The sequence below is a fragment of the Grammomys surdaster genome, unplaced genomic scaffold, assembly GCF_004785775.1.
Source record: "Grammomys surdaster isolate TR1022 unplaced genomic scaffold, NIH_TR_1.0 314, whole genome shotgun sequence".
Lineage (NCBI taxonomy): Eukaryota > Metazoa > Chordata > Mammalia > Rodentia > Muridae > Grammomys > Grammomys surdaster.
The window spans coordinates 1,105,094-1,130,719 of NW_021604733.1; the positions used below are offsets into that span (position 1 = coordinate 1,105,094).

A 25,626-nucleotide genomic window follows, 5' to 3' on the forward strand; every position below is an offset into this window, starting at 1 on the left:
GGGGGACAGTCCTCCACCCTCCTCTCAATGCCTCCGTGGGGGGGGGGACAGTCCTCCACCCTCCTCTCAATGCCTCTGCATGTGTCCATGGAGCCTGCCTGCCACGTGTCTGAAATGGAGTAGGAAGTGAGTTCACACAGTGCTGGGAGCCAGGATCTGAGCAGGGCTCTCCATCGCCAACACTAGCTTGCCTTGCTGCTCTCCTCATCCCTTGCTTGGTTCTCCCCATTCTTGAGGAGCAGAAGGGAGCAACAGACAAAAGGCATGTGCTATGCAGCTGCAGGACTTAGAAACTACTCACCAACGCATGCGCAGGACTCCAGCTCCTGTTCCCTCTTGCAGAAAGGGATGCATTTCCCAGCCTTGCACTTGCCAAGGTCCAAGCAAACAGTGTCATCTTCAGCATCTCCTGGTGGGGGGCACTCACTGCTATTCCCTGGAGCCAAACACCAATTAAAACTCAGTCCAGGGCATAACAGTTGCCACATAAGAATGAGGACCCGGCAAACAGCAAAGCCTCAAGCAAGGGCTGCTTTCACTTGAAGGAAACTTGATCCTGGTTTCAAATACATATTCACATGCCACAGGACACCTGGAGAAGCAACGGAAACACATACCTGTGCAGTAAGACACTCCTTTGCAAGTAGCATTAATAGCCTCCTGGCACTTCTTCTGGGCCGTTTCAAATTGACAGTTTTTACAGCACGGACTGTTCCTATCACTATGGAAGAGCAGACAAACACCATTCAATTCCAATGAAAGCCCAACCTCAAATGCTATGGCTGTGATAGTCACCCAAACACTGAAGCAATACCCCAGGGCCAAGTCAGTGTGTGTGTGTGTGTGTGTGTGTGTGTGTGTGTGTGTATCCATCCCTAAATGTGAAAAGTAAATACACATAGCAATCACCTTTATAGTAATTGGTATTCTTTGTTTTCATTAACTAGCTAAGAAAAAGGCCAGGTTAGCCAGACAGTGATAGCGCATGCCTTTAATCCCAGCAGTCAGAAGCAGAGGCAGGCAGCTCTCTGAGCTGGAGGCCACCCTGATCTACAGAGTGAGTTCCAGGATAGCTAGGACTACAAAGAGAGACCCAGATTTGGGGCTGTGGGGAAATGCACCAGTGGCTAAGAAACAAAGCAGCCTGAGTCCCATACCACTGCCAATAGAATCTACAAGTTAGAAGGTACAATGTACAGATAACTTATTCACCAAACACTGGTCTATTAGGGTACTTAAAAAATGGAAATGCAGGCACCTTCCCATCTGGAATTTGTTTAATATCATTAGACAGCACCTCCACATAATTCTATTCTATGGGTATGCAGTAACAGTTTATATTGTAATAGTACCACCTTAGATTATTCCAATATTTTGCTATTGTGACAGATGGAGGCAAAAGTAAGCTTGTTAAATCAACTTTGTTTATTTTAAAAAGATTTTGGATTTTCCACAGAGTTTCACTGTGTAGCCTTGGCTGGCCTGGAGCTTACTACGTACACAAGGCTGGACTCCAACTCATAAGAATCTGCCTCACCCTGCTTTTCAAGTTCCGGAATTAAAAGCATGCCCCACCATGCTTTTAAAAGATTTTTTTTAAATTCCAGTGAGACAGCTAGTAAAGGCAGTTACTACAAAGCCTAATTTTAAAATAAAAATAAATCTTAAAGCACTAGGGAGGCAGAGGTAGATGGATCTCTGTGAGTTCCAGGATAACCTGGTCTATCCAGAGAAAGTTCCAAGTCAGCCAAGCTGCCTGCATTTGCAATTTCCTATTCTCTGGACCCTCATTACCCCAATCCCCTGCCTCTCTGGGAATAGCTCTCACCTGCACTGTACACCTGGCTTCAGAGTGCAGTCACTATTGCAGCAGGTGTCGTTGTTCAGGTACATGATGCCCGGGTCACACTCTTCTCCTTCATCCACCCTGGAGTTGCCACACACCTTGTTGCTGCGCTCCTGGAAGCACTCTTGAGCCTTACTCTCTATGGTCTTGAGGATGGACTGTTTACTGCAGTTTGAAAACATCTTAAAAGAAAAAATGGCCATGAGAGTGGAAAAGACCGAGATGAATGCATTCCCATGGAGTGCTACTCTAGACAAACCTAACTACGAAGACCCCACCAACGCCACCACTGTGTCAAGCAGTCACCTGCAAATGCCACAGTAAGAAGTTACTAAAATAGAGTAAGATAGGAAAGACCAATTACTAGACAATGATATACTGAATGGTTTACTTAAAGCACTGCCTGTACTACCTATTGGCAAGCATGACCTCCCTTGCTGCCTGGAACAGAGTGACCTGGAGGAATAGCTGAAAGAACAAGCTGCTGCAGATTGCCACCTATGCCTCAGAAAATCCTGCCTGCCTGCCCAGCCCACCCTGTGCTTTTAGAACAGTGGTTCCAACCTGTGGGTTGTAACCCTGCAGATGAGATGTTTATGTTACAATTCCTAACAGCAGCAAAATTACAGTTATGAAGTAGCAATGAAAATCATTTTATGGTTGGGGTCACCACAGCATGAGGACTGTATGAAAGGACTACATCATTAAGAAGGTTGAGAACCACTTGTCTAGAATATAAAATGAAGAATTCAAACTGAACCCAGCAGAAAAACCTTCCAGGAGCTCCCTGGCTCCAGTCCACCACCGACACTGGTGTCGAAGTGCTGATTTAAGAAAGGGTGCTACAACTTTCTTCCCCTCTAGTCAATACAAAATGGCTAGGGGTTTTGTTCCATTTTCTGTTTTAAAACAAGGGTCTCAAAACAGCCTGACTCCCGGCCTGGAACTCTCTAGACCAGGTTTGCCTTGAACTTAAAGATACACCTGCCTCTGCCTCTCAAGTGCTGGGGTTAAAGGAGTGCACCCATATGCCCCACAGGTCAAAATGGTTAGTGACCTTAGATAAGGACATAAACCACCACAGCCAGCAAGAATACCTCTTCATTAGCAGTTAAACTCTCATACATGGGTCTCCAGGGCCTAGACTGTGCTTAGCACATAGTGACCAATCTGTCACTGGCTTTCTGACCACCATCTCTAACCCTAGTCTTGTATTTATACCTTTGTCTACAGTCTTGCTTTCTTTCAGTGTCCTTCTCTAGGAGGTCACAGCCCTCAGCATTCCTTCTTTCTTCCCACTAATATCAGTGTTCACAGCTCCTGGAGCACCATAGGGCAGCTGCTGGTGGCCCATCTAGTAACAAAGAGGGCTATTTGTCCAGGTGAAATGAAAGAACCACCTTATTTCTATAATCCTATAGTCCTTTTTTTACCTAGTTAAAAAATGTTTAAGAAACTCATGAACTGGGCATGGTGGTATACAACTTTAATCCCAGCACTCAGGACACAGAGGCAAGAAGACCTCTGTGGATTCAAGCCTGATCTACACAGGAAGTTCCAGGACATCCAGGGGTGTAGAGAGACCTTGTCTCAAAAAGAGGAAAAGAAAGAAAAACAAAACAAGAAAGGAAGGGAGGGAGGGAGGGAGGGAGGGAGGGAGAGAGAGAGGGATGGAGGGTGAGAGGAGAGAGAGAGAGAAAGAGAGAAAAAGTAGGTAGTTAATTCACGTAGGGCCTCTCTGCAGGTAAAAGAACCCTGCTGCAGACCAAACCCGATGACCTGAGCACAGTCCCCAGATAAAAGGAAAGATCCCAAAAAGCACGTGTCATGGCATACACATGACATCCACAAATAAATAAATGTAAAAAAAGTATTTGAAAAAATCTAAAACATAGACGATGCATAGTATTTTTTCCTAAGGGGAGAAAGATACCAGTTGGGAAAACTAAACTGTTAGGAGAAAATATGCACTAAATGTGATGGATGTAGGACCAAACCCTATGCTTCACTGACAGCTCAGCATCTCCCCAAAACACCAGTTCTGCCCACGCTCCACTCCCAACAGCAGGTTCTCACAGGCCACGGGGATTTCCACAGAAGAGGAAGTAACATCATGTGCTTTCCCTTACAGCAGAGTGCAAAGTTGAACAGTCCCCAAGCTGGCAGTGTCCTCACAACCAGAGCAATCCAATATGGAAGCCATGTGGGAGTTTCTCCTCACTGGGTGTCTTACAGTCTACCGCAGAAGCGTCCGAGCGTGCAGTAAATAGACAGCAGTCTCACTGATGCTCACGGCCCTCACAAGCTTCCACACAGCTTCACAGTTTTCTGTATTTACCCTTTTCCTGTCCATTTGTATTATTTGCTTTTAACAGTTTTATTAAGGCACATTTAATCCCTAGTGCAGCAAGGGATGGAGGAAGAGGAATGGGACTAGGAGGAAGGGTGGTGGCAGTATACTGTGAAGTACTGCTAAATTAAATGAGTCATAAATTGTAAATAAAACTGTCAGGTCATTTCTAAGGCTGAGCCAAATACTCTTTAAAAGTAGGACTCTGACAAAATCACTACTGTAGGGAACCCAAGCTTACATGACAAAACTGATCAAATGACAGTGTAAGCACCTTAAGATGAGCTTGTGTCACTGGAACCATACACCAAGTTCCTACAATAGTGACAGTTACACCTCTACGGAAACATCTAGGGATGGATACTTTCCCGAGACCCCTTTCTGCTAACATTCCATAGCCTTCTTGCCTGCCACTGAAAACAATCAAAACGCACATACCTTATTATTCTCATGGTCACCACTCACAGCTATGGGATACATAACATACTTTCCTCCTTGGTCCTCATTTGGGGCACATTCTGCTAGCCCATCAGGATCATGTTCTGCTCCAAAATTGTGTCCCAATTCATGAGTGGTAACCAGGTCAGCTTCCTTAAGAATCAGGGAAAGAAAGTATATAATCATCAGCTAATTTGCCAATTGGATCCATGCTATATTTTTCAGATCAAATGGAAACAGAATTACTCCCATAAGTCTCCGTATCCACATACACCCCACATAAAAAACTTTTCACATGCCAGGCGGTAGTGGCCCATGCCTTTAATCCCAGTACTTGGGAGGCAGAGGCAGGCGGATTTCTGAGTTTGAGGCCAGCCTGGTCTACAGAGTGAGTTCCAGGACAGCCAGAACTACACAGAGAAACCCTGTCTCGAAAAACCAAAAAAAAAAAAACCACCTTTTCACACTTATTTGTGCATGGGGTGGGGGGTGGCACAGTGAATGTGTGAGGTCAGAGTTCCAGCATAGGGAGGCAGAGGCAGGCAGAACTCTGAGTTCAAAGTCAGCCTGGTCTACAAAACAAGTTCCAGGACAGCCAAGGCTACACAGAGAAACCCTGACTCAGAAAAACAAACATCACCTACAAAATAAAACAAATAAAAAGATACTATCTCAATCTCCCTCTAGGTAGCTGGCAGATCAGATTACGTAACTTGGGGGTGGGATAGAATATGACTCAGTTTTTAAGGATGTCTACTGCACGTGCAGAATTTAGGTGCAACCACCTGTAACTAGTTCCAGGAGATCAAAAATGAGGGCTCCTCTGCACCCATAAACTTACACGGGCACATATGCATACATATAAACAACACATTCATTAGTTAAGAAAACAAAAATCAGCTTGATGGAGCATGAGAAATCACACCCAAAGTTGACCTCTGACTGCCACATGCATAGATAAGGAGAGGGGAGGTAAGGGGTGCGGGGTAGGGGGCTGGAAGGCAAATGTTCCCCCAAACACCTGTCCGGTTCCTTTTTCCATCTTTCGCCAACAGTGGCAACTCTCCTCTCAAGACTCACACCCATGCCTCGCAGGGATCCAGCTTAGGCTGTTACATGTGGAAGCAAGTGCCTTTACCTTCTTTTTTTTTTTTTTTTTTTTTTCCGAGACAGGGTTTCTCTGTATAGCCCTGGCTGTCCTGGAACTCACTCTGTAGACCAGGCTGGCCTCAAACTCAGAAATCCACCTGCCTCTGCCTCCCAAGTGCTGGGATTAAAGGCGTGCACCACCACTGCCAGGCATGCCTTTACCTTCTAAGCCATCTCAACCATCCCAATACCTTTACTATTTCTTGGGAGTGGAAAACAGTAACAGGATGCTTCAATACAAGAATGAACACCACACTGCTCTTCCTCCTTCAAGAATAAGAGGGACATGACCTTCCAAGGACAAAGAACAAGGGTGGAAGGCAAGAGCTGACAGATGCCAACAAAACTTTTAAAGTAGAAGAAAAAGTATACAAGTTTTTATATATTTAAAAAAAAAAGTTAAGGGGCTGGAGAGATGGTTCAGTGGTAAAGAGCACTGACTTCTCTTCCAGAGGTTCTGAGTTCAATTCCCAGCAACCACATGGTGGCTCACAACCATCTGTAATGGGATCTTCTTCTGGTGTGTCTGAAGACAGCAATAGTGTGCTCATATACATAAAATAAGTAAATTTTTTTAAAAAAAGTTAAATACTACAAGCATGGAAGAACAGAACTATACAGAAAGGGGATGTGAAAGAAGAGACTACTATAACTAAAACCAAAGGTCAGCACTGATGAAAAAGTTAAACACATATGTAGGAAACAACAATAAGACAAATGGAAAGCAAGAGAAAGCATTAAGAAGCAACAGATAATTACCCCAAATACCTGGTCTCTAACAGATCCCCAAACAGAACAGAAAAGCTACCCAGCCTACCTACAGTACTAGATAGTTGGGAGGCAGAGGGACTGCACTGGCTTAGGACACTAAAGCCACCTCAAGTGACACACTGCAGAGGATGAAAAACACATACACAAAAAAGCTTTCTAGGAAATAACACAAGGACACTTCTTAAAAAACAACTTGGGTATTTCTTTAGTGAATCTTTTTTATTTATTTTATGTATGTGAGTACACTGTAGCTGTCTTCAGATACAGCCAGAAGAGGGTATTGCATCCCATTACAGATAGTTGTGAGTCACCACTGGTTGCTAGGAATTGAACTTGGGGCCTCTGGAAGAGCAGCCAGCCTTCTTAAATGTTTGAGCCACCTCTCCAGCCCCGGAAGAATACTTTTAATGCAGGCTTCTTGCTACATGCCTACAATTCCAGCACTCAGACTGATAGAAGAGAAACTCAAAGTCCAGTAAGACTCTGTCTCACCAAAATTAAACACATCAAACAGAAAGTACGCATTGTGCATAAGGACAAAAGTATCTAGATTAAAGGGCCCCAACTCCTCCACAATGGAGGGAAAAATAAAAAGAGCCGGGTGGTGGTGGCACACGCCTTTGATCCCAGTGGAGCTCTGAGCACGAGGCCAGCCTAGTCTACAGAGCAAGTTCCAGGTCAGCCAGGGCTATTAGAGAAACCTTGTCTTGAAAAACAAACAAGCAAATAAACAAAATAATAATTATAATAATAGAGATTAGGTTGGTTTTAGTTATGTGCACTCAGTCTCTGCGTGGTTAGTGTTAGTACAGTGACTGGGAGTCTAGAAGAGGGTGCTGGATCCCTGGGGCTGGGAACCAAACAAAGGCCCCGTGAGACCAGGAAGCAGCTGTAACTGTTGAGCCAGCTTCCAGCCCCACATAGTTGATTTTAAGCTCAGATTCAACATACCAGTATATCATATACTAATTTTTCCTGCCAATACCTACTCTCCCTATTATAAATATACTTGGTTTTTTGAGACAAGGTCTTTACATAGTCCTGGCTGTCCTGGAACTCACTATATAGACCAGACCACTAGTGTTTACTGTATTTTCTATTATTTGTAGCAAAACATACTTAAACAGATATATCTATACCAAACCAAGTTGTTTTGCTTTGTTTTTTGAGACAGGTCTCAAGTATCCTGAGGTGCCTTGAACTTACTGAGCTGAGAACAATCTTGAAATGTTGATCCCCCAGTCTCCACCTTCCCAAGGGCTGGCATGCATCACTACCCCTGGTTTTAGGCTAGCATTCTACTAACTGTGCTACATCTCCAGACTCCAAAACAAGATATAAAAATCTTTGAGGAAAAAGAGGTCACAAACAAAGGCTAAGAACTCATACCCTTTTAAACAGCATATGAACACCAGCCAACAACAGAGCAAGGCCGTAAATGCTTAAGGGCAGAACACACCCAGCCACATTATCAACCAAGTACACACTGCTTTTTACAAAGATACCAGCATAAATATGTAACTAAGATATTAATGCAATGGATTCCAAATCTGTCCTGTTTAAAAACAAAACAGAGGCTGGAGAGTTGGTTCATTGGTTAAAAGCACTTGCTGACTTCCTGAGGCTGCATGTTCAATCCCAGCACTGATATCAGATGGCTCACAACCATCTATTGTAGCTCCAGCATCAGTAATTCCAACATCATCATCTGCTATCTGTAAGGACTCATGCTTGTGTGGATGTAGTGTGCACACACACTATTTTTTAATAAAGTTCTTTAAGAAAATAAAAAAACGGGGTCTGGAGAGATGGCTCAGTGGTTAAGAACACTGACTACTCTTCCAGAGGTCCTGAGTTCAATTCCCAGCAACCACATGGTGGCTCACAACCATCTGTAATGGGATTCAATGCCCTCTTCTGATATGTCTGAAGACAGCAACAGTGTACTCATATACATAAAATAAATAAACCTTAAAAAAAAAAAAGGATAATCAAAAAAACATACCTTTGTAAGAATGGTTTTACCATAATTTTTTGTACTAGTCAGACCACTATTCAAATAGATGTTTTTCTTCACAGCTGGGTTGTAATAAGCTAAAAGAAAAAGGAAACAGACAAAAATTGCCTCTTAAACATGGAACTGAAACATAACCCAATCAGCTTTCTTTTTCATCTCTCTCATGAGAGTGCAATGAGACACTTACCTTTTGGACAAACCCCTCCATGACTATTGGCTCTGGGAGAACCAACGTAAGCTAATCCAAGAGTTCCCATATCAAAATCTTGGTACGTGAAAAGATGAGCCAGGCAGACTTTAGATGCTTCTTCAGCTATATCAAGGCTAAATTGCTGTAAAAGAGGGAATTCTTAATTAGCTCGTCATCATGTCAGATTCAAGGGTACTGCAACCAAACATCACAGGACAGCTGCAGCTCAGCACTAGCACCTACAATAGCTTGCAACACAAATGCTTTCCCTGGGGCTCACACCTAAGCAGGCAGGTAGGAAGCACAGTGGTTGTAGAGGTGGTGGGTAGCCCTCAGGCACCTTTCATCTACTCAGAATGAACTCATTGCTCTTCCAGAGACCTCATCAGGACTAGAGCAGCTCCAATTCCAAACAGACTGCAGCCCCATGCTACAGTACGTCAAAGTATTTCAGGAGTTTAAGAGTGCTATGTAGGGGTTATTTTTAGTTATTTGGGATGGGAAAGTATTTGTTTGAATTTAAAAATCTTTATAATCCAAGAGAGTTGTAAATGTAAATTTATAAAAAAGCACACATTCTTGATTTTATGGTAACAAAATAAAAAATTTAAATCCATTTTATCCCCACAACCTCCAAGACTTTTCTGGGGTTGAGGGAAGAAAATGGAAGGAGCACATCTGGGCCCACAGGAAGCAGAGGTGTGGCGGGTTAGCTGTCTCAGCACTCAGGAGGTCTAGTTGCTCAGGCTTACCATATGGCTAACCCAGGACAAGACATCTACACTTGATGAACAGGCCAAACTGTAGTCCTATCAAAGCTGATACATTGATGTTCTGTCCCTGACTAACTTAGAATGCAGCTGTATTTGGAGACAGAGTCTTTACCAAAGCAAGTAGTAAGGTCATAGCCACACGCCCTAATTAAGGGTATGACCTGTTCCCTTATGAAAGCTACTTTGGGGGAATGCTTGTTCATTCGTCTGCACTGCTAGGATCCAAATCCAGGGCCACATGAATGTAACCTTAGGATGCATTAGAACTGCATTCCCAGAACCACGTATATCTTCATGAGATCAGGACACAGACACATAGAAGGAAGACATCCAAATGCTAAAGAGAGGCCTGAAGGAGAAAACAATCTTCCCAATACCTCAACCTTGTATTTCTGGTTTCCAGAGCCATGACAAAATAAGTCCCAGGCTGCAGCACTATGCTAACAGCAGCTGGAGCTGACATATTTGCTGAGACTTATCTCAGAAGCCAATGATATGCAGGCCTTTAATTCCAGCATAGGGAGGCAGAGGCAGGCAGATTTCTGAGTTCAAAGTCAGCCTGGTCTACAGAACAAGTTCTAGGACAGCCAAAGCTACACAGAGAAACCCTGTCTCAGAAATACAAACATCTCCTACAAAATAAAACAAATAAAAAGATACTATCTCAATCTCCCTCTGGGTAGCTGGCAGATCAAATTACATAAGCCAGTATTATATAAATATACCACATGATCTCCATCTGGAGGAAAACGATAAAAGCCTTTAATTCCATTTAATTTGAAACTTAAATGGAATTCTTAAGTTCTTGTTCTTGTGTATGCATAAGCAAGAAATTCATATATGCTCACCTGGACCAACACATTGAAACTACAAGATTAAAAAAAGTAAAAACAAAAGAACCCACTCAAATGTTTCAAGCTGCTAAATTTCTAGTAATTTGTTACAGCAGCACCAAGAAATTAACATACATCCCAGTACAGTAAGCCAATTTACAATAAAGCAGTAATATGCACAGACATAGGAATTGTGTAGCAGAACACTAAGGAAAGGAAGCACACCCAGAATGAAAATAAAATGTTTATATTTCTATAGATCTCAAGTGATATTTGTGCTGGCCAATACATGTTCACAGCTTTGTTAAGTTTCAGAGACCTGAGGTACAAAACAGTGTAAAAGTCTACACGATGATTAGCTTCCAGAGAAGGGCCATTGTGCCTAATTAGATGCTCAAAGATACTAAGGTTTCTACCATGTTCCTTCACTAGTATAGATACATGTATGCATTAAAATTTAAAAAACCAGATTGGAGAGACAGCTCAGTGGTTAAGAGCATTGAATGCTCATCCAGAGGTACTGAGTTCAATTCCTAGCAACCACATGGTGGCTCACAACCATCTGTAATGCGATCCAATGCCCTCTTCTGGTGTGTCTGAAGACAGCTACAGTGTACTCACATAAATAAAAATAAATAAATCTTTAAAAACAAATTAAAAGACTGGTACAGAGCATGCTCTACCTCTAGCAACATCTTCACATCCCAAGCATCCTTCTCTTCATTTGGAAAACTTTTCGCCATATTGAAGTGTCTTTCACCAGGTTTTACCTCTTGTGGAGACTTGAGAATTCGAATCTATACTTAAGAGAGAACATACTTAGAACAATTCCAAAACATCCTAAGATATTTACTGCATTATTTCATCATTAAAAAAACAAAACAAACCAACAAACACAAAACCAGGTGTGGTGACACACACCTTTAGCCCAGAACTCCAAAGCCAGAGGCAGGTAGATCTCAGACTAAGGCTAGCCTGATGTACACAGTGTGCTCTAGGATGGCCAGAGAGTCTGGAGAGATCCTGCCTAAGAAAAACACCACCAAAAACTCTATCAAAGCCCGGCATCTGAGAGCTCAAGAGATTTCAGCAGCTGAGAGCACATGTTCCTACTCAGGACTCAGGTTCGATTCCCAAGCATCCACTATGCAAGTTCATAACCTTCCACAACTTTATATCTAAGACAAAAAACCAGCATCTATATAACATAGCACTTGGTAGGCAGAGACAGGACATCACTACTAGTTCAAAGCCAATCTGGGCTACACAGCCGAAGCCTGACTCAAAAACTAAACACACGAGCCATACACATGCATGCACATGTACGTGTACACGCACACACACACGCACACACACTCAATTACCCACTCCCATAAAAAATGTTTTGCAACCCAAATTTTTTAACTCAAATATTTATTGTCCAAAACAAACTAAAAAACATATGGTATAGAAAACATGTCAATGAATTATTTATAAAGTTAAAGATGTATTAAATTCTCACATCCTCCACATTTGAAAAAACTGAGAACTTAGATTATATGAACCTAAGATATTTATTACAATTATAGCCAATAATTTAAAAATGAAGGGTTCAAATGAACACCACTTCTGTATCATAGTAGAGGAGACTATTAAAAAAAATGGCTTCTCCTTGCATGTGCATTTAAGACAAATTCCTATTAAACCCACTAAGAAGAAAGGAACAACGGTTTCTGATCAGAGACTTTGGGGAAAGCGTCTGGGCCTCCCTTCTGACTGACAATGTGGTAAGTGTAAGGGGAAGGCCAAGGTCAATTCTGATAACAAGTATCTGGAAACTCAGGATGATCACACACCTAAATTACACCCTCCAATTCATCTTCAATGGATTGAAGAAATTAGCATCTCTGTTCCCTATATTATCATGTTCTTCAGTTGTTTCCAAGTTCCTAAGACAAAAAGGAACTATTTACTGAGCCCCAAAAACCTGAACATAGTATAGTGATTTTAAAACCACTAAATCTGCTTTACATTATCAATAGGGAATAATATCTAACAAAACATAAAATAAAAAGCCAAAGGGCCAAGAGTATACAGCATATTGCCAGAATGTTAAATACAGACTTACATGTACATGCATAATACACATCCATGACACAATATTTTTGGAAAGATAAATCCTGACTGATCTAGAACTCACTATGTAAACCAGGCTGCCTGGAACTTACAGAGATCCTCCTGCCTCTGCCTGCCAAGGACTAGAATTATAGGCATGCATCACCACGCTAAGTAAGCGATTTTTTTTTTTTTTTTAGTTTGCCTTTGTTTTTTAAAAAATATCAATTTTACACAATATAACCTGTAAGACTATATGTTTTAATACAAAGAACCTGAAAGTTATATCAAAATATGTATTTTTCCAAAGAAACACTAAATTTCCAAACCACTGAAGTCAACTTTTTTTTTGGTTTTTCGAGACAGGGTTTCTCTGTGTAGTCCTGGCTGTCCTGGAACTCACTCTGTAGACCAGGCTGGCCTCGAACTCAGAAATCCGCCTGCCTCTGCCTCCCAAGTGCTGGGATTAAAGGCGTGCGCCACCACCGCCCGGCACTGAAGTCAATTTTTAGCAAGAATAATTAAGACAGTTCTAGTGTAGCACTAACAGCATGCTATATCAGCTAAGGAACAGAAGGAGAGATGACTTCTACTGCCGTGCATAAGCACTTCCCCTGCACTGTATTCTTGAGTAAATTTCTACAGATTCAAAACTGTAGGATGCCATCAGAATCCCCTTTAATTAGAATATCCTGTCATTGCTCACTTATATACTAGAATTCTAACCAAAGTCTGACACATGATCAGAAGAAAAAGAAAACACTAGAGGACATGAAAAATGATAATTAACAGATGAGAGGAATATAACAGCATTAAGAGGTTTCATTTCTAAAATAACTCTCAAGAGAGAAACTTTATCAACTAGTATTAAATACCAAAACACAAAACAATTTATCATTAAAAAAATTTCACAAGATGAGAATGTTTATGATTAATGTTAAGGTAGGTTTGGGGTTTTGAAAGAAATACATTTCCTCTATATTACCTCCTGGATCAGCTCAAGGCCTACTATTGATGAATACCTGTTCTATCTGTATTCCATAACCTTTAAATCCTGCATTATCCCACGAAGTATTCCGGTATATGTCATCAACTCGGTCAATCAGCTCTATCTGTGGATATAGAAAGTGAAGTTATGCAGAGCCCTACCATTCTTTTCAACATAATAAAACCTACTAGAATAGACATCTAGTGAAGAAAAATGCAGGATTATGAAAACTGGCGTTGAGAAACCAATCTTTATCACTGAAAGCTGTATCAAGAAGTTACCCCTAGAGCCAAACTTGAAACACTGCTATGATAAAGAATGTTACTGTCTACCTAACCTCCGGCTTTTTAAATACTGCCATCCCAGCCAACTATGAAAATAAAACGTCACTGATTTACCAGAAACTCTAAAAAGCAGTTGGTCTTTATTCTGTGTCATGAGTGCCTGAAATGTGGCCCTAGAACAGGTAAAATGGCAACAACTGCCTTTTTATTTTCCATCTTCCTGTGTGGGGGGGAAAACACGTGCGTGTACATGTATGGTTTTCACATGTATGGGCAAAGGTGTGTATAAATAATCATTTACGTTCACATGATAGAGCCAGAGCATAATTACTACATCATAAAAATAAACTACTTATCAACAAAAAGATTAAAAAAAAAACTACTTATCTTTTCTCAAAGAAGAGTTATCTGTTCAAAAAAAATGGATTAGCTTGTTTCAGCTATGAAGGAACAGTTCTTTGCTTTAAGTAGCAGTGAGAAATGCACTTTGAAAAAGTGACCCTCACAGTATGCTCACATTCATGATATACAATAAGAAGTAAACTATAAGGAGTCCTTTAATACAAACCCCAGATAAGGATTTTTTAAGAAAGACTCTTGCTTATGAACAAGAATTACAATGACTCCCACTATTCTCCTAATAAATTCATCCATGACAGAAGGAAAGGAACGAAGGCTGAAGGAGAGTTGGAATAAAATGGAGAGAATGGGAAAGAAGGCAGTAAGAAAGCTGTCTTTGCTGCATCAGGCTGCTGTTCATGAATAGCTGCTTTCTCTTCCATTCCCTCAATGACAACATTTTAATCAGTGCCAAGACACCAAGATAAATGGGGTCATACTGAGGAAAAAAAACAATTCCAGGGAAAATCATTTCCTTGGCTTTAAAATTTTAGTAGCTGATGCTAAAAGTTACATGTCAGGCTGGGGATACAGCTCAGTGCAAGGGCACTTGTTCACAGACTTGAGGTCCTGGGGTTGAGCCCCAGAACAATATTAAACTTTAATCTTTCCTTCCTATCTCTGCCCTAGAGTTAACTGTGGCTATGAGTGTCTCACTTATTTCCTATTCTATCCTAAGGTTATCTCTGTAATGAGACAATAACAAACATCTGTGGAATAGATACAAGCAGAAAATATACACAGGTTCACAAATATATATTTTTTACTCTCAAGTATAAATCCATGCACGTGATGCTAACGTTTGTAAAGAATTCACATGCATAAAGAAGGTACATTATAAATGCTCATTTATTATGTAGAAAAGTCTAATGTATAGAAAATAGTAATTTTAAAACAAAACCCTTTCTCATCATTTGAAAATGAAGTTTCTAAATAGAAATGTAAGATTCTAGTAAATGGTCCTCAAAATAACAGGAGGTTAACAGTATCTGGAGCAGGCCTGGTTTCTCTAAATAGTAAATTACTGCAGCCTTCTCTTAATAGAATTAATTTACCCCCATAAATGACTTGCTAAATTAAGCTGTATATCATCAAACACTTACTAAGTAATTTGTAGTGGTGCTCTCTTCTCCACGGCCCATGTATTTATAAAATCGGTGATCTGCTACCACCAGCAATTTACACGTATTCTTCAAGGGGTTAGGTTCAGCTCGTCTCTTCACTCGATGAACAAACTCTAATATGAATTTGTATGCACTATTAAATTAAAATTCATCAAAACAAGGAGGTTTTTTTATAGTAACACTTAGTTCTAATGTTTTTCTGAAACAAACATTATTTAAGCGCAATATTATTAATTTCCCCTTTTTCTTTTCCAAGGGGAAGGGTAGAGACTGGGTCGTTTGCAGCCTTGGCTGGTCTCAAATTCCCTATGCAGTAAGGATGTCCTTCAACTTCCGATTCTACTGCCTCTGCATACTTCCAAGTATGAAGATAACATTCATATGCCAAACATCTGTCCTTAATGGTATCTTGAATAATCACCATCATCATCATCATCATCAGGAAAAAGATAGAAAGTAAAAAGTAATATAAGGTTTAAAATTGTTGAATCCAAAACCAATGTGGCTTGGGGTACGCAAGACCCCAGTTCAAACCCACCACCACAAAAGGAAAGAATTTTTCATGTACGTTTAATATAGTAAAATAATCATCACTGGGCAATGAAGCCACTGGTCATTTTCTTCTAGAATTCTATGAATTAATCAAAAATAAAGTGAAAAAGATAAAATAAAAAATCAAGGTAACTGTACATTAAACTTAAGTAACAGTGAGCCAAGTGTGATGGCACACAGAGTCCCAGCTCTTAGGAAGAAGCTGAGACAAGAGGACTGAGAGCTGAAGCCCATCATGTGCTGCAGAGCAGACCTTTTAAAATAATTAAAATATAAGCAACCCAGGGTATCTGGAGGCATCTCTAAGATCATCAACGTAGGGATGCAATCTTCTCAGCTCCCTGAAGTATGTTCATGGAGTATGTAGACACACACACATCTGAATATCTATAAATAGGTATATACAAAAACATATTCATAGAATACTCATGTACATTGGGTTAGCTATGCTGTCAACTTGACACAAGCTAGAGAATTATATGGGAAGAGAAAATTTCAACTGAAAAACTACTTCCATGAGACTGGCTTGTAGGCAACTCTGTGGGGCATTTTTTTTTTTTAAATTAACAATTTATATGGGAGGACCCAGCCCACTGTGAGTGGTATCACTGCTATGCAGGTGGTCTTGGGTTATATAAAAAAACAAAAAACAAAAAAACAGAGCTAAAACCAGGCATGGTATCACATGCCTTCAATCCCAACACTCAAGAAGTTGAGACAGGTGGATCCCTAGATTCAAGGTTAGCTTGGTCTATAGAGCAAATTCCAGGACAGCCAGGGCTACACAGAGAAACCATATCTTTCTTTCCTTTTTAAGGGACTGTAAGCTATAATATGAAATAAACTCTTTCTTACACAATTGCTTTTGATCTTGGTGTTAATCACAGCACTAGAAAGCATACTAAGACATTCATACTTGTCAGTCAGGGAGCCTCACTAAAGTGGAAGCAAAATCATTATTCCTTTTTAATAAATTGTGTACACACAGTGCTATAAACAAATGTACCCTTATAATAGAAAACTTAAAAGATTAGTCTTCGTTAACAGAATACTTATCAAATAATCTAATTGCTTAAGAATTTATTATCAATATCCTAAAATGTTAGTAATGCTTCTCACGATCCAAATACTGAGAGCAAGCCTAGGTCAGTAGCACAAGCCTGTAATCCCATTTACTCAAGAGTGGGAGGCAGGACAGCTTGAGCCATGCAGCTCAAGCCAACCTGAGAAATTAGCAAGACCTTGCCTCTTCAAAAACATAAAAACAAAAATAATGAAGACAGAAGAACATCATTCCAACAATTTTTTTGTTGTAAACGACCCCAGATAATGTGTCCGTGACTGACAGCCTATGTGTACTTCAAACACCACAGAGCTCTCTTGCCACCTGACTAATCTCTTACAAGCTCTCAAGACCACTTTACAGAAATAGCATTTTGCTGTTTTTGAAGGTCTACAAAGTACAGAATTTCCATTAGGTCATTTCCCTGTCCCCTTCCTTAGTCTCTTTTAAGACAATTATGTCACACCTATTATTTTCTAGTGTTTTCAACTACTACTGAACAGAAAAAGAATTAAGAATTTCTGTAACAAAACTTTATTTTCAGACCAAATGCTTGAGTTATTTAATAGTCATGCTATTTTTATCAATTAACAAACACCCTGCTGGAAACAGTACGACATGCTTATGTCATGCCTGAAATGTATTTTTAAGTCTTACCTTCAGATGGCTCTCTGTCTATGAGCCCTTTCGGAAGCAACTCTTCACTCTCTGCATTTAAGTAACCACATACTTTTGGAGACTGCAAACGTGAAAAATCCTTGATATCTTCAGACTTATACACCAGCATTCTTTTATCTGTAGTATCGTTAACAAACCTCCAAAGTGGCTAAAAAGGAAACACAGATGATGAAATAAAAAACAAAAAACCCAAGAACTTCTAAACATTAAATAAAATTCTCACAACACTCTTGGTTCTTAGATAATATTGTTTCTTAGAGAATAAATTACTTGTTTTATCTTACAGTTTCTACACTGCAAATAAATTTACCACTATTCATTATTTTATGCATATTTCTGTACAAGCTAGTAAAGAAAAAAAGTCTATCATTTTCCATAAACCCATTTCAAATGTTTCTGTAATTCCTACTCTACTCCAGCGTTGCTACAGATGGTCACGCTGCAGTGACATCAGGTGACATTCCTATGTATGAGACTCTTACAGTTCATCCAGTACTCAGCCTCTTTGACATGATAGGTTTTATATACGGCAAAAACTTTCTTTTACAAGAGATAGTTGAAAACTCCTAATACACCTAAGCCTTCTATTGGTTCCCAAGAAAACAGATCTTTGTTTGTTCTAATCCGTGATATCAACTCCTAGCATCACAGAAACAATGACTCTAGAAGAGTCTGCATTTATAACAAAGGACCAGGTCACAGTAAATACAACCCATGTGCTCCAAAGGGTACACAAGTCAAAAGGGCTGTTTCCATTTTTACAAAGCCAAGGTTTCTTTAAATATACTGGTCTCATCTGTGAAGAATGTAAAGAAGAATTTTATACATAAAATTATGATGTATAAGAAAATGAGTAAGTCACCTCTTCATGCCCATTAGGACATCTATAATCAGACACATTTTGGTGAAACTGTAGAGAAATGAACCCTCACACAAGCTGCTGAGAATGCTGAAACCCTAACACAGGTAAAAGGAATGGCCTCCTACAGAGCCACAGGAAGACTCAATCTCAAACACAAAATGAAACAACACAACAATGGAGACCTAAGGCCATCCAATTAAATACATCCACCCAAAAGTATGTTCAAAGCTGTTCATGCTAGACATTTCTATTTCAAGAAATTAAAGCACAATAATTGATCATCAACAAAGGACTGGCTAAACAATGGTCTACTAGGAAGCCACCACTAAAAAAAAAAAAAAAAACTTCATTTAGATCTATATTTATTAACCTGAAAAGATATGCATAATTATATTGATAATTGAAAAACATGATGACATGCCGGGCAGTGGTGGCGCAGGCCTTTAATTCCAGCACTTGGGTGGCAGAGGCAGGTGATTTCTGAGTTCGAGAGTTCGAGGCTAGCCTGGTCTACAGAGTGAGTTCCAGGACAGCCAGGGCTACACAGAGAAACCCTGTCTCGAAAAAAAAAAACAAGAAAAAAAAAAAAAAAGAAAAACATGATGACAAACTATGTATTTTCTGAACCCAGTTTTGCAGGAAGAACAGCACAGCTAACTATACACTCAGCAAGCATGAAGAGGCCCTGGGCTCACTTACTGACACTACAAACAAGGCATGGTGGCGTAACCGCAGCATGTAGGATTAGGTTTCTTAAAGCACCCTGGGGTCTCCCATGTAGCTCAAATTGGTTCAGAGCTCACTATGTAACCCAAGTTAGCCTTGATCTTACAATGATACTCCTGCCTCTGCCTTCCTGGGTGCTAAACAGAGAACTCATGCCAATCTTCCTGCCTGACCCTCCCAGGTGGGATTGATTGCAGGGCTGATCCACCGTACTTAATTAGCCTTAGTATCTTAAAACAACCAAGAAGCTCTGTAATAACCAGAGAGACAAGCTGCTAAGAGAAAGACAACTCCAAAGGAAGGCAGACAGAAAAAGAGGCAGAAGATCTGGAGTTCAAGGCCAACTTTAACTACACAGCCAGTTAGGGGCCAGCATTGGCTGTAAAAGACCCTCTTTCAAACTCATGCCCCTACATACAAGGCTCTTATCTTACATGCAGACTCACCTCTATGTTATATTCTGCCCCGTCTGTGTTGATTCTTACTGTAACATCATCATCTCCTATGTGGGCTAGAACCCTAGAGCCAGGCTCACCTTAGGAGGAAAAAGATGTTTTTATTATCAAAAATTATTTGTTTCTAGGCCAGCAAAATGAATCACAGCAGGCCTAAAGGCCTTTGTCACCGAGCCTGATGACTTGAACTAAATCCCTGGGACCCACATATGGAGAGCACCAACTCCCATGGGTTATCTTCTGACCTCCATATGTGTCTGGGATGCATACACATACAAATACATAAACAAAAAGATAGATTACCAAATAATAAATGACTATTCACGGTTGACAATAAAAAAAAAAAATCAGGCCGAGTAGTGGTGGCGCACGCCTTTAATCCCAGTACTTGGGAGACAGAGGCAGGCAGATTTCTGAGTTCGAGGCCAGCCTGGTCTACAGAGTGAGTTCCAGGACAGCCAGGGCTACACAGAGAAACCCTGTCTTGAAAAACAAAAAAAAAACAAAAAACAAAACAAAAAAAATCAAGATAGGTCCTTCATCAGCACAGCCTTTACCTTGTTAGAATGAGAACTCTGCAAACAAGAGACACAATTCTGGAAAGGCCTAGTGCCTCAGTCTTCCCAAGAGGAGAAACAGGTCAGGTAATGGGACACTTCCCTACTTCCCCTCTGCATAATTTAGCCTAAATTTGTTCAGGAAAGAAATAAGAGCCTACAATCTCTGCAGTCAAGCAGCTGAGACAGGAGGACTGTCATGAGTTGTGGGTCAGCCTAGGCTGCCCAGTGAAACCCTATCTCAAAAAAAATAAATAAGGAGAGTTAACTGAGCATGGTGGCATACACCTTAATCCCAGCACTCAGGAGTCAAGCAGATATCTGCATTCTAGGCCAGCATGGTCTACAGAATGAGTTCCAGGGCATCCAGGGCTACACAGAAAAACCCTATCTCAATAAAAAAATAAATAAATAAATAATTAAAATGCTGTTTCCTTTTCCTTACCATAGAAAAAGTAAAAATCAAATTTAGCCAGGTGCAGTACTTCACACAGGATTCACGCAGGATGGGACAACAGTGTACTTGGGGCCAGTTTGGGCTACTTTAAGAGGTAAGGAAGGAGGGAGGGAAAGAGGGATGAAGGGAGGGAGGGAAGCTAGCTAAACAACATGCTAAATGATACCTACTTCCTCCTATTAAAATGCTTCTGCTCCCAGACTTACATAGCTTAAATAAAACCATGTAGCATACTATGACACCCTTTTCTCTACACATCCACCAAAATGAAAAAGGAAAGAAGACTGTAAATAAGTTAAAGCTGGAGACCTACGATGTTCGGAACCTAAAAATGCCTCCTAACCTCGTCAAGGGATTGATCCACTGATGAACTCACAACTCAGTAGGCTAATTAGAGGTGGAAGCTACTTGGAAAAAGTAGGTCGTGGGGATGAGCCTTTGAAGGATGTGCCTTGTCTCTATGACCCCCTCTTTCCTCCATGCTTCCTGGCCTGTGAGGTGAGCTGCCGCCTCCTCCATCACAGGACTCTGCCACGGTTCATCTCACCTCAGATCTAAAGCATCGTGAACCGAAACCTCACAAACCATGCACTGACGTAAATCCTCCCTCTCCTTGTTTATGCCAGGTTTTCCATCACTGCAGAGAGTGACAAAAGAAAACACAGCAGCCCAGAAATCATCACAGAACACAATTTTCAGACTCACCAACCACATGTCCGCTGAAGAAGTCCTGCCATTTCACGCTGTACTCGCTTTCCTCTTTCCCATCCACCACCACGACTCTCAAGTTTTGTGAAAAGCGTTCTGTACTTGATGTCAAGTATAATTTAAAATGCCTGAAGAAAGAATGCACTCACAGTTTAAAGACATAAAATAGAGGCCTAATTTTCACTTCACTCTTTACGATCTACAAGAGATGAGATGAATAATATCCACCCAAGTTATAACTCATAATTTTTTTTCAAGATTTATAACATGCGCACTTTGTCAGCACATACACTAAATTTAGGATGACACAGAGAAGATTGGCATGGCCTCTGCACAAGGATGGTAGGCGACTCTGTGAAACATTCCATAGTTTCTCTCAGAAAAAAAAAAAAAAAAGATTTATTCCACTGCTCTATGTGTCTATGTGTGGGCCTGTGTACACATGAGTGAGTGCCCACGGAGGCCAGAAGAAATGCTGGATCCCTTGAAGCTGGAGTTACAGGTGGCTGTGAGCTGTCCAACATGAGTGCTGGGAAACTGCAGTCTCCCGCAAAAGCACCAAGTACTTAAGCACCAAGTTACCTCTGCAGCCCCGCAGCAGCTAACAACTTACTAGGCACATACAGCATTATTCTTCCTGTAAGGACAAACGCACTAACTGGTTTAGTTATAAAACCTTAGCAGAACTCACTTTAAAACAGTCTTTAGCCGGGCAGTGGTGGCACATGCCTTTAATCCCAGTACTTGGGAGGCAGAGGCAGGTGGATTTCTGAGTTTGAGGCCAGCCTGGTCTACAGAGTGAGTTCCAGGACAGCCAGGTCTACACAGAGAAACCCTGTCTCGAAAATCCAAAAAAAAAAAAAATAAATAAAACAAAAACAAAAGTCTTTAAAGGAGGCATGGGGGCTGGCAAGATCACTCATAGGTACAAGTGCTCGTTTCCAAGCCTGATGACCTGAGTTCCATCTGTGGGACCTACATAAAGCAAAGAGAGAAATAATTCCCTCAAGTTGTCCTCTGACCTCCACATGTATGCCATGGCACATGTGCCCACATACATACACATACATAAAGAAAGAAACTATGAAGCAGACCTCTAACTGCATGAGGGTTCCACCCAATTGTTTTTCTTGTAGCACCTGAGACGCACTTGAAAGGACTGACACAGAGGCTATTTTGTTAAGCATTGTGTGAACACAGGGATGTTTGCAGCCACGCTTTTCTTTTACAGCATAGCTCTCTGGTGTCACCAAACATTCCCTGCCTCCATTCTGAAGGCTGCTTGAGCTTCAGGCACCTGCTGTCTGGTTTTTAAAGGCTAAGACTATTCCCTGCATTTCTTTCTAAGTATTAAGTGATCTATTTTTGCAAAAAGTACTGTTACATTAAGTGATTCTGTGTATCCTAGCTTAAAGAATGTACTTTAAAAAAAAACCCTTCATATTCTATATGGAAGGGAGCGGGGGGAGACAGGGGGAAGGAGAGGGAGGGTGAGACAGGGGAAAGAAGAGGGAGGGGGAGGGGGAGGGTAAGGGAAGGGGGAGGAAATGAGAGAAAAGAGCAGCAAGCTCATTAACTAATGCTTGGGGAATGAGGGTAAAAGCTTATGCGTTTATCTTTCCTAGAAACTGATTAAGAAGGAAATACATGTAGACAGTTGAAGGCTGAAGTTGAGTGTCCTGCTTATCGCAGAAATTCACTATTAAAGACTATGTTTTAAGACATTAATTACGGACTGGAGAGATGGCTCAGCGGTTAAGAGCAACGTCTGCTCTTCCAGAGGTCCTGAGTTCAACTCCCAGCAACCACATGGTGGCTCACAACCACTTGTAATGGGATCTGATGCCTTCTGGTGTGTCTGAAGACAGCAACAGTGTACTCATATACATAAAATAAATAAATCTTTTAAAAAAAGACATTATTAATTACATCTACCTGCTCTTAAGATAATCCGTGCATTATCTCAACTCATAAAGGTAAAAGTGGAGGCTCAGAGGTTACACACTCAGGTTACAAGCTAGTAAACTGTGAAACTCAACAATGGACTTGAGTGTTCGAAACCCCAGGGATTTGTATTCCCCTGCTTCTAGCAATCCACCTGGTGTCCTATGGAAGAACTCTGACTACTGCATACAATTACTAAAATGCTGCTGCTGTATTTATTTTAAAGTGCCCAGGGTTTTTTCCTCCTCAATAAAGTCTACCTTGAAAAACAATAATGCATAATTACTACTGGGAAAATAGATACAAAGCTTCTAAATGCAGATATAAAATATATGCACGGCAGTTCTTTATATGGCTTAACACTTTAAAGCATGTTCATTCTAAAATAAAAACTAGGTGTGGTGAGCCAGACTTTGCCAATATTTACAGAGACCTTTCAATGTGCCCACTAATACCGAAGGCAAAGCAAGATATATTATTCATCTCAGCCATAGGAACAAATTATTGTCAGCTATGGTGTTGAAAATATGAAATGTTACTTCCCTGTGGGTCTGCATAAATCTTTAAACTGCCAGGAAGAAATCCAGACTGGAACTGTCTCCAGAGCAACAAGTATTTTTAACTTTTTGAGCATACAAGGTAATTTTAGTTTTGCTTATGTATTTTTTGATGGTCAGAGAGAGACACAATACACCATTTCATAAACCCTTGGCACATTTCCTCTGCTATCCACAATCAAGTCCTCCTACACCAGGCATTAACATTAATGTTCTTTCCACTTGGGTTATAATGGAACTTTCAGAAGAAAAGCACCCCTATTACAAATGCTCTATTCAGTATTAAAGATCCCCATGAGCTGTAATAGTGGCTCTAATGTTCTTCCTAGGAAAGTCCCAAGAACTGCATTCTGGGTTTTCTACATTAGGAATCTGCTGTCAGGACTGGGGTGACTGGCTCAGTGATAGAGCACTTGTTAAGCCAATGTGAGGACTGATCTTTTTAGAAAGTGGCTGGTGAAGGCTGACTCCTGCAAGTTGTCCTCTGATCTCTACACATGTGCTATACCATAGCTGGAGCATAAATGCCCCCACCAGCAATAAATAACTAGTTAAAAAAATCTTAATGCATTAGAAATAAAATTTTCTTTTGAAGTTTACAAATAAGAAGCCTCTTTGAATCTGGGATATTTAGGAAATGAAAATATAATTATACTTCCTTCAGGTTTTTTAGTTGGTGGTGGTGTTTTGTTTGGTTTTTGTAGGTATAGGGTGGGTACTGGGGTTAAAACACAGGACCTTGTGTATGTTAGAAAAGCATTCTACTTGCCAGGTGGTGGTGGCGTATGCCTTTAATCCCAGCACTTGGGAGGCAGAGGCAGGCGGATTTCTGAGTTCGAGGCCAGCCTGGTCTATAGAGTGAGTTCCAGGACACAGAGAAACCCTGTCTCGAAGGGGGAAAAAAAAAAAAAAAGCACTCTACAAACTAAACTACATCCCCATTTCTCTGTGACAATTTGGTTTTTAAATCAGATGCATATATTACTAAAACAGGCACTTGTGAATCTTTGTACTTCATTTGGGCTCACGAGTACTCTGTATTACCAAGAAAACTAAATCTCACAAGACAGCCACTTACCTTCACCAGCCCAGATGAGAACAATAATCCAGAAGGGTGAGGCTACACCCAGGCATCATCCAGTAAAAATCAAGAGTCATGACAACTGATAAGGGCTTCTAAGGACACCCCCAAGGAACAAGAACTGAGACAATGACCGGGAGAACCACACCTTGATTAGGACTGTTTAATCATAAGTATCTCTTTCCCATGACCCAAATTTTTTCTCTGCTTAGACTTAAAAGCTCATGCTGGAACTTAGAAGATGAACTTGAGGGTCCCTGGACCCCTTCTTCCTAATGTGTGAGTCTCACAACTGGACTACTAAGTGGAGCCTAGCCCTTTGGGGCTGTTTGAGCTGTTCCTAGCACACAACAATGCACATATACTCACACAGACACAAAAAACATAAATAGTAAAAATGAAGAAGTTTTAAAAAATTTTTTAAATAGGTACCCAAGAGATAGCTTAGCAGCTAAGAACCCTGGCTGCTCTTCCTGAGGATTCAGGTTAGATTCCCAGCATCACAGCTCACAAACCAGTCCCAGGGACTACAATGCCCTCTTCTGGCCTCTTCCGGCACTAAACACAAATGGGGTATACAAACATACATTCAGGCAAAATACTCATATACAAAACGATGAATAAAAAACTTTAAAATAGGGCTGGAGAGATGGCTTAGTGGTTAAGAGCACTGACTGCTCTTCCAGAGGTCTTGAGTTCAATCCCCAGCAACCACATGGTGGCTCACAAC

General features: G+C 40.8%; 1 protein-coding gene and 1 non-coding gene across 3 annotated transcripts in view; one reads left to right on the forward strand and one right to left on the reverse strand.

The window, feature by feature from the left end:
• Nucleotides 1-25,626, reverse strand: part of Adam17 (ADAM metallopeptidase domain 17) — a 45,664-nt gene that overhangs the window by 7,126 nt on the left and 12,912 nt on the right. The window contains exons 3-14 of one of the 2 annotated variants that reach the window (XM_028777770.1): nt 21,312-21,442; nt 19,584-19,672; nt 17,529-17,697; nt 15,236-15,369; nt 13,484-13,573; nt 11,051-11,164; nt 8,759-8,903; nt 8,560-8,648; nt 4,635-4,787; nt 1,829-2,028; nt 618-721; nt 302-436 (exon numbers count right to left, since the gene is read on the reverse strand). In XM_028777770.1, coding sequence (XP_028633603.1) covers nt 302-436; nt 618-721; nt 1,829-2,028; nt 4,635-4,787; nt 8,560-8,648; nt 8,759-8,903; nt 11,051-11,164; nt 13,484-13,573; nt 15,236-15,369; nt 17,529-17,697; nt 19,584-19,672; nt 21,312-21,442 — 1,553 coding nt within the window. The remainder of the gene's footprint in view (nt 1-301; nt 437-617; nt 722-1,828; nt 2,029-4,634; nt 4,788-8,559; nt 8,649-8,758; nt 8,904-11,050; nt 11,165-13,483; nt 13,574-15,235; nt 15,370-17,528; nt 17,698-19,583; nt 19,673-21,311; nt 21,443-25,626) is intronic. The other variant, XM_028777771.1, reaches the window with a different exon arrangement.
• Nucleotides 21,584-21,688, forward strand: LOC114629722. Its single transcript, XR_003712712.1, has one exon. It is a non-coding gene; the product is annotated as a U6 spliceosomal RNA (small nuclear RNA).